A 10171-nucleotide genomic window follows, 5' to 3' on the forward strand; every position below is an offset into this window, starting at 1 on the left:
TTAGGCCTTACCTTAGACAAAAGATTGACCTAGAATCCACACATCCGATCCAAAAGATTAATTTTTAAACTCTCGTTCTCGTTTGCTCAAAACCTTGTTATCAAAAAATAAATGCACAAGCTTAAAAAATAAACTGCTAATTTACAAAGCATTTTTAAAACCAATCTGGACTTATGGTCTACAACTCTGGGGTGCAGCTAAGAAATCGAATCTTAATAAAATTCAATCTTATCAGAATATCACTCAACGTCAACTCACCAACGCTCCAACATACATTTCTAATTTAACACTCCACAACGATCTACATGTTAAAACGATTGAAGAGGAATCTGTTTTATATTACAAGCGATTCTTCTCACGTCTAGCAAACCATAATAACCCTCTAATCAGCAACCTAAATATCTCAACACTTCCCGATAATCCTCGCCGTCGACTGAAAAGGAGATGGTGTAGAGATATTTTTCTTAATCACTCACTCTTTCTCTCTCTCTAAAAAATAAGAAAAAAAAATATTATAGAATCGTTTTTTGATTAATTCATATTAATATTAGCTAATAATAATAATATTACTATTTACTTCTACACTAAATCCTTATTTCACTTGTTATCGTGAAGAAGTTTTATTGTAGTAAATTTCACTTGGGTTAATAGTGGCCAACACTATAAGTTATGAACGCGTGGCTTGCTTGTGCCTAGTGACCAAACCGGGCTTTTTTTTTTAACCATATTCCAAAAAATGTAACTAAGGTTGATTAGACCCATGATAAATTAAATAATGACCATCATTAAACCACAATTTTAAGTGCGTTAAATTCAAACTACAATGATTTTTTACATAGTAATTTAGGTGCATTTGACCAAATATAAAATAAAGGACTTAAAACACTCTTCTGGAAATACGGTAACCGGTAAGTTGAAATAATATATTATAATATTACAAAAAATAACTAAAATCGTATATGTAACTCATACAGCGATATACTAGATATGCAATTTTAATATTTTATACGATAGGTATATTGACTTTATTTTTATTATCAAATTTAGGTCTAAAAATAATAATAAACTAATAAATAGTATTTAGTTATGTTAGTTGTAAAGTCTTGTTTTTGTTATTTATACATACAAATGTCTAAAATATATGACTACTGTCCAATGTCCATACTATAAGAACTAAAAAACGACCGCAACAATTTTTCAACTAGCTGTTCTTTTCTACTACAGCCTTCCTCCAGTTTTATAGATTTAAATATTATATGATATACCTACCATGTACGTAATATATTAGTATGATATTTATATAATACCAATTTCCTATTTGTTTATAAATAATACACTTACCTACTATATTTCATTCTCAGACAAGATTGGACAACTTTTTGTAACGGAGCAAACTAACAAAAACGGCCCTTCTCAGAGTCACCACATTTGACATCTACAATATAGTCACAGACCTACCGTGACCAAAAAATGAAAGCCCGACCAATCAGAAATAGGCGACGCTTAAAGGCTGATTTCTAAATACATATTTTAAGTACAGACAAGAAAAGGATATCTATGAATAGAAGAGACGACACCGATTACGTAGATACCACTTTGACCTTTGTAAAACAAATTCCGGCTAAATTACAAAAGAAACCGTGCCGACTGTAAACACACCAATCAGCATACAGGTTTACTAGTCGGTACGGCGACGGGTATATATACGGGTGCACGCTCATACAAACTCATTCAGTCTTCTTCCACCTTTCCACAACAACACTACACATCAACACAGTAGCGGGAAAGAGGAAGACAACAACCAGCAGCGATCAGAATCATAAGCCGCGGAACACAAGCGATCCAGTGAAGGTGAGACGAATAGCAGTAGATACAACGCAGGAGAATTATTGTTCCGGACGACCAGCAGCGGTCATATTTGGAGATACAACCCGGCAGAAAATAAGTAGTACTAGCGAATCAAGAAGCAGTATTCGCACGACGGAGACGGTCAACACATATCGCCGGCGGACCAAGAAGCTAACCTACGGCAGTAGTGAGTGATTACCAGCGGCTTTACACGCTGTATTGATTACTGTCCATGAATAATACTTATTTAAATTTTAACGATCAATCAAAGTAAATACAATTCTGGGAAAACAGACCAACGAGTCGGCGGTGTAGCGAAAAAGCCTATCCTAAACGCCGTGTGATCATAATATTGTTATTATGTCATGTAACCTAACACTTAAGTTACAAATAATAATTACTGTACTTCAGTCTTCATTTACGATACGGCAACTGTTGAGTATTGAAGTATCCACCAGTGACAAATGATATTGTGTACGAATGCAACAAATACAGTTTACTAGGTAGTATAATGAAAATACGTAATCATGATATTACACTGGCATCTATATTGTCTTCACTGGCCCACCAAGCTAATTATTGTTTTGAAAATAATATATTTATCAACTTCTGTGTTATTTATTTCATATTGATCGAAAATAGTATGAAAATAGTATGAAAATAAACGTTCAAGTACCTATAGATAATACATTAATTCAACATAGGTTATACTTATCGTCGAAATGTATTGTTTGTCGTTAATCCATACTAGTTCCATGAAAGCTGTTATTATAACCTTGGTTTCAAATGTTTATATAAAACTGTTATAGTTACCTAATATTGTTTGTATTTGTTTCATAAGTATCGGTGAAATATAGAACATTCTCGAAAACTCCCTGACAAAATTACTAGAAATAATATAATAACGTTTCACACGATATAACACTATAAGCACAGCATTTCCTAATCTAAAATCCCAAAATAAATCTAGAATAAATTCGACGAATAATAATTTCTACTATGTATGCAGTGCTGCCATAATGCCATATTGATATTATAATAATATTGTGAATTTGTACTTTTTGCAGTGTATAAATTATTTTCGTGAAATGAAGTAAAATAAAAAGTCAGTGATTTGATACATTAGTCCTAAGAAGTAGTTATTTTTAATTCTTATATATTTATTTGAGAAAAACGTATTTTTATCGATTTAACTGATTTTCTCATTACTGGCTTATATTCGTTACTTATTAGTGATGACTAATATTTAATAAATGTAGATTATGAACCTTTATTGTTTACCCAATTTTAATCAATAGTAATAAAAAAGTTTGAAACCAATTTTGAATACCATAAAAAATCAAAATTAATATCAATTAAGTTAAGTTAAGAGGACACAAGATCGATAAGTTAAAAGTTAACAGTTAACAAATCATAAATTTAACTCTATAAGTTAAAAGTTAATATAGAAAAAAATATTAACTTAACTCAGTTTAAAAAAAGTCAATTTATTTTTTTTTTAAATTCGTATGTAAATCACTTAAAGAGTGAATGTGTCTTTCTAGTTTATAATTTATAAATTATAAAAAACAATTTTATTGATCTTTTATCATAATGTACACTGTTACTATTTTACTTTTACTTTACTATAATTTACTAATTTAAACTATAATCATCTCAAATTACTAATTTTACAAATATATTTTTTTATATCGTATAGAAATTGAATGTCATAATACGTGTAGATGAGTACATTATCATCATATATATTATAAGCTATATAACATTAAAACATAACAATTGTCAATTTGTAATTTAAAATTATTAATTTTTTCAAAAAACATTTATAATTGAAACTCGCATAATATATAGCTTACAACTTAATAAAATATTTTAATAGGTAGGTATACACAAAATTATGTCATCAAGAAAATGTTTGTGTTTTTCTATTGGATTATTTTTATTTTATTCTCATATATAGTTATATTTACGTATAAACGAAAAACTTTTAAATGTTTTCAACTTGATGGATTTTTTTTTTTTAAATCAACTGAGAAAAGCTAAATTATTTCAACTGTAAATTAAACTAGTTAAGTTAAAAAGTTAAAAAAATACATTTTTAACTTAACTTTAACTTTTTAACCAGTTAATGCTCACCTTTCATATTTACTACCTATATTTATTACTGTGTTATAGTCATTTAAATGTAAAATGTTTGAATTAATTAAAACAATATAGTTAAAACAATTTACTAATACTAATAGTTAAAATTACCATAAACATAAGGAAGTATAATTGTTTAATATGTAAAATAAATTAATGAAATTGGTCTGTTGCACGTATAGGTCAGAGGGAGAAAACAAAAAGTGCGCTGTCGACTGCCAAATAAGTACTTGAAACTACTACTACTAATTATGCAATAAATCATTTTAAATGTTACTCAACATGGTTTTTACATACTTTTATTTTTTATAGTAAAATATATACAATATATTGTGATGAAAATTACTCATTTATTTTATATTTAGACATGGATGATTTCATGAGAAAATGGTTACTTAATATTGGATTTAAACATTTGATCAGTACATTTGAAGGTTAATTTTTTTATAATAACAGATTTTTAAAAAATTATAAATACAAGATAATAATATATAATATACAAACGACCTCACTTAATAAAATATGGGGAATAATACTTAAAATAAGAAAGGGCTATGAATTAGGTACTTTTTAATTTTTAATTACTTTTGAACCTTGTATTTTTAAAGTATTTAAAATAAATAGTTATTTGATTTTAACAAAAAAATTATACTTGAAAAATATTTTCTTAATCTAAAGTAGACCGATATTCAATAGTTTCAAAATCAAAAACATCAAAGCTCATTAGAAATAAAACAATTTCGTATCACAACAGGAAAATACCTTCAATAATATAAAAAAATAATTTAATGTATAAATAAATAAATATTTAATGAAAAATTAAAATTATGTATTATATATTATAAACTTTCATAATTAAGTTGCATACATTATAGGTAGGTACACACATTTTTAATAACATTCCTCACTTTAGCACTATAAGACTAACCCTTTGTAATATAATACATACAAATTAGGTGTTTTTACTATAAATTACGTAATTGATTATATATCATACATTATCCAAACAGGAAAACGTGCATGTTATTCGTAATCGATGCCAATTTAAATTACGACAAAAAAAAAAATCCACACTAAATACAAATTCGGTATTGTATATTATTTTCTATTACACGTTATGCAGCAGCAAGTGGGATTGTATAGACAGTGTGTCTTGCGACCAGTCCGAGCGATGACACGGCCAAAGCATCAAGACGACGCCACCGCCGCTGTTTTACGGAGAACTAGAATGATGCTGCTACTTTTGCTGTTGATGTTCTCCTTGTCATCGTTTCCATCGGTCACCGCCGAGTGCCCGGGCGGATGCACGTGTTACGATGAAGCTGTTGAATGTTATGACCAGAAACTGAACCGGATACCCGACAACATACTGCCGGCTACCAAAACGCTGTAAGTCAACTATACGGAAGATGATAACAATGTTAAAACGCCGGGTGTCGAGTTTAAAAATGTACTTGGTAATATATTACTATGCCCGAGTATTGCGAAATCGAATTTATCAATAATTGTGTTAACGTCGCGTCGGTGACGTTTTTTTTGGATGTAAGGTGGGCATTTTCCGGCTTTGTTATTAAACGCTATTGTATTTAAATGTGAACTATATCATTCTATAATTGGTATCTTTAAAAATTAAATTACATACATTTTAATCTAAATCCAATTAATAACATCTAAAAATAATTTACCCCGTTTTCCCCACTAATGAATACTGCTCAAATTCGTCTCTGTGTTATGATCTTATAGATATTATAATTCGAGTGGTGTATATAGAATTTCAAGATCTCACAATGCATCGTATCACTTTCGCTGGCGCACCCCCACTCGTTTATAAAGAATAATAACTAATGGTCATCGTCCTGGGTCATTAAATAAAACTGGAGCGTTTTTGTTTATACGGCAACGGCCACTAGGTTTCCTAAAAATGGTGATTAAAGATTTTTATTTTTTAATTCAAGGATCAAGGAAGTCGTTCTTATAGCGATTTAAAAATATCATAAATACATAAATAAGCATTGGTATATTTGTTTCCGGCTTGTAAAAAAAAAAAAGGTAGTAGCAAAATCGTAACAAATTATCGAAGTATGATTTGAGCAAGCCTGGGCAAGTTAATAATAATTTCAATTGAGTTAAATTAAGTTGATAGAAAAAATTTTATAAATTTAACTTTTAAAATTAACTTAACTTTAACTTTTTAACTCATTTATGCCAAGGATTGGATTTAAGGTTGTTAAACTAAAAGATGGACATCAATTTGACCCTTTGATTCAGACGATCACTGTTTTCATTCGAAAATAAACGTGTGTTTTTAAAACATGAAATATTTCATTATCAATAATGATATTATAATGTAATATCGTTGTAAAGCCAGTGATCCACTTAACATTAAGATTATCGTTTGAAAAAATTAGTTTGTGACAATCCGTGTAGTCATACTACGCGTGCATGTACACCGAAATTTGCGTTGGTATTAACTTTTTAACTTTAAGTCCAAAAATGAACATGATAGCATTAGGGAAAAATTAAAATTTTTATGATAACTAGAGCCATAACTCGTGCAGATTTCGATATTAATGAAAACAATTATTATATCGATATATTACACATGATCGGCATCTGTATGTACAAAAAAGATAGAAAAAAAAGTAAAAAATATAAAACAAGGGCCAAAAATATTATGAAATAATCATATAATTTGTATGGTAATAATTAAACAAATTGTATTGTATTCCAGGATCTTGATCAACAATGAAATCAGCGATATCGAATCATTAGCATATTTGAGAGAGTTGCAGTTCTTGTGAGTCATACTATAATTTCTACACTTTTAAATGTATAAATAAACATTGTTCATTAATTATTATCATAAAATACCTCATAATACCAGTAGATATACAACAATAAGCAAATTGTATTGTATTCTAGGAACTTGGATAATAATAAAATCAGGGATATCGAATCATTAGCTAATCTTACACAATTAGCGATCTTGTGAGTTATAATATACATAATATAAAAAAATTTAAATGCATAAATAAACATTATTCATTAATTATTATAATAAAATATCTTATAATGCCAGCGGAAATACGAAAATAAGCAAATTGTTTTTTATTCCAGGTACTTGTATCGTAATAACATCATGGATATCAAATCATTAGCTCATCTGACAAAGTTAGAGACCTTGTGAGTTATAATATAATGTCTACACTTTTAAATGTATAAATAAACATTATTCATTAATTATAATCATAAAATATCTCATAATACCAGTACGACAATAAACAAATTGTAATGTGTTCCAGGGACTTGAGCTACAATGAAATCATGGATATCGAATCATTAGCTCATCTGACAGAGTTAGAGACCTTGTGAGTTATAATATACCTAATATAAACACTTTGTAATGCATAGATGTTATTAATCAATTATAATTCATAATGTAAACATATTTCAGAGATTTGAGCAACAATAATATAAGTGAATTGAAACATGGTGCATTTGCAAATCTTTCGAAGCTTCAGTCATTGTAAGAATATAAATTAAAAGACAGCTAGTGATTATATATTTATTTATATCATATTTTTACCTTACCTATAATATATTATCTATATAATTAATTATTTAATTATTAGATTTTTGTATACAAATAAAATCGAAAACATCGAGACTGGGGTTTTCAATAACTTAACGAGTTTAGAATCCCTATCCTTGCATGACAACAGTATTCATAATCTTGATTCAGAAATATTTAAGGGACTTACAAGACTGGAAAAACTGTAAATATTATACACATTTTTGATGTGATATAAACACTTTTAAATGCATAGATACTAGGAATTAATTATAATCTAGAATATTATCATATTTTCAGAACATTGAGTAACAATAATATAACTGAAGTGAAGAATCGTGTTTTTTCAAACCTTCCGAAGCTTCAGATATTGTAAGAATATAAATTAAAAAATAGATAGTGATTGTATATTTATTTATATCATATTATTACCTACCTATATATTATCTATACAATAAATATCTTTAATTGCTCTTCTGACAGAATTGCGGTTATTATGAGTCATTCTATTATGTCTACACTTTTAAATATTTAAATAAACATTATTCATTAATAATAATCATAAAATATCTCATAATACCAGTAGAAATATTACAATAAGCAAATTGTATTGTGTTCCAGGGACTTGCAAAATAATAAAATCAGTGGTATCGAACGGGAATCATTTACTTATCTCACAAAGTTAGAGACCTTGTGAGTTATAATATACCTTATATAAACACTTTTAAATGCATAAACATTATTAATTAATTATAATCCAGAATATAATCATATTTTCAGAATTTTGAGCAACAATAATATAAGTGAAGTGCAAAATGGTGCATTTGCAAACTTTTCGAAGCTTCAGTCATTGTAAGAATTTAAATTAAAAAATAGCTAGTGATTATATATATATATTTATATCATCTTATTACCTATATATTATCTATATAATAAATATCATTAGGTTATATGATATAATTACAGTTCTTGTGAGTTATGATATAATGTCTACACTTTTAAATGTATAAATAAACATTATTCATTAATTATAATCATAAAATATCTCATAATACCAGCGGATATACAACATTAAACAAATTGCATTGTATTTCAGGGACTTGAGCTATAACTTTATCATGGATATCGAATCATTATCTCATCTGACAGAGTTAGAGACCTTGTGAGTTATAATATACCTTATATAAACAATTGAAATGCATAGACATTATTAATTAATTATAATCCAGAATATAATTATAATTTCAGAAATTTGAGCAACAATAATATAAGTGAAGTGAAAAATGGTGCATTTACAAACCTTTGGAAACTTCAGGCATTGTAAGAATATAAATTAACAAATAGCTAGTCATTATATAAAATGTAATATGTACCTTAAAACAATAAGAATTATTTGTAATCTAAGATGACCCTGGGCCTCCACACGAGTTTTTCTCAGTGAGGCCTAGTAATCATTCGATAATAATTTCAATAAAATAAAAAGGTGGGTAAGTGGATGTCGCTCTGCTGTACAGTAGGTTACAAATGGGTCAACGTATAATGGATAGTATTAACTTTGAATTCAATGATATAATATCACTGTATAAGAAAACCGCTTCTGAGCGAAGACGGTATGTAAGTCTAGGTATTAGACATATATATGTCTAATACCTAGACTGATATATATATATTATATACTAATCTATGGTATTATAAAAAAATTGACCTATAATAGGTATCTATAATAAATTCCAAATTATTCATATCACAATATCCATTAGGTAACGCGTCATACATCAACAACAAACCATGGTACTATCATAATACTATAATAGTATACTTTAGAAGTTTCAAGTACCTATGAATAATATAATTCGATCTTTAAATGCTTATAAAAAAAATGTGTGCCGTTTTATTTTTAATATTTTTCAACTGCTATTGTAACAATATATCAAGAGCCTTGTATTAAATTTTTACATTTTTTGGCTCAACAGATAAAACTATATTGATATTTATAAAAAAAAAAACTAAAATAATTGATAACTGAAAATGTCCGTAAACAGCACAATAAGAGTCAAATTATTTTCAAAATTTTATCGTATATATAAAATACCAATATAAACATTTAGTGAAATATTCAAGGTTCTAAAGTCATTTGTTTTTTAATTACAACAAAATAAGAAAATCGTTACGTGAGAAATCGAGTGAATATCAAATGTTGTAAAAATATGAATTTCAAACGCTCTGAAAGTTTAGTTTGACCTTCTTGTAGACATTTTTTTTTTTAAAAGGTAGACAAACTTATAAGGAATCTTGCATTAAATTTGAAAACATTAGATTTAAAAATAAAATTTTTACGAATTCTTAACTCAAAATAATTTGCTAATTTTCGTGATTTTAGATTCTGAGTGGAACGATGAATGTATTGATTTTACAATGATGTGTGTTTTTTTTTTAATTTTTTTTTTTTATTTTTTTTTTTATTTTTTTTTGTGTCTGTCATCACGTTTTAGGACAGTAAAAGTGCTTGGATTTTCTTCAACAGTACCTTTTCTGATAGGAAAGTGAATCTAGTTGGTACTTTGGGGGTCAAAGTAAAAATTTCCCAGTAGTTTCAAAGCGACGTGAAAA

General features: G+C 27.6%; 1 protein-coding gene across 25 annotated transcripts in view; it reads left to right on the forward strand.

The window, feature by feature from the left end:
* The first annotated feature begins 1717 nt into the window (after window positions 1–1717).
* Window positions 1718–10171, forward strand: part of LOC100575370 (leucine-rich repeat and immunoglobulin-like domain-containing nogo receptor-interacting protein 2) — a 78037-nt gene continuing 69583 nt past the window's right edge. For 10 of the 25 annotated variants that reach the window (XR_003839622.1, XM_029490549.1, XM_029490564.1 and 7 more), the window contains exons 1-12: window positions 5001–5379; window positions 6722–6787; window positions 6913–6978; window positions 7108–7173; window positions 7293–7358; window positions 7445–7516; window positions 7623–7766; window positions 7862–7933; window positions 8183–8254; window positions 8342–8413; window positions 8658–8723; window positions 8810–8881. Coding sequence is in view for 24 of the 25 variants with exons in the window: in XM_029490549.1 (XP_029346409.1) it covers window positions 5108–5379; window positions 6722–6787; window positions 6913–6978; window positions 7108–7173; window positions 7293–7358; window positions 7445–7516; window positions 7623–7766; window positions 7862–7933; window positions 8183–8254; window positions 8342–8413; window positions 8658–8723; window positions 8810–8881 (1106 nt within the window). In the remaining variant the exon portion in view is untranslated. Of the gene's footprint in view, window positions 2352–5000; window positions 5380–6721; window positions 6821–6912; window positions 6979–7107; window positions 7174–7292; window positions 7359–7444; window positions 7517–7622; window positions 7767–7861; window positions 7934–8182; window positions 8255–8341; window positions 8414–8657; window positions 8724–8809; window positions 8882–10171 lie in introns of those variants that run through there. The other 15 variants (XM_029490547.1, XM_029490546.1, XM_029490548.1 and 12 more) reach the window with 15 other exon arrangements.

Source organism: Acyrthosiphon pisum, chromosome A2 (genome assembly GCF_005508785.2).
Source record: "Acyrthosiphon pisum isolate AL4f chromosome A2, pea_aphid_22Mar2018_4r6ur, whole genome shotgun sequence".
Classification (NCBI taxonomy): Eukaryota; Metazoa; Arthropoda; class Insecta; order Hemiptera; family Aphididae; genus Acyrthosiphon; species Acyrthosiphon pisum.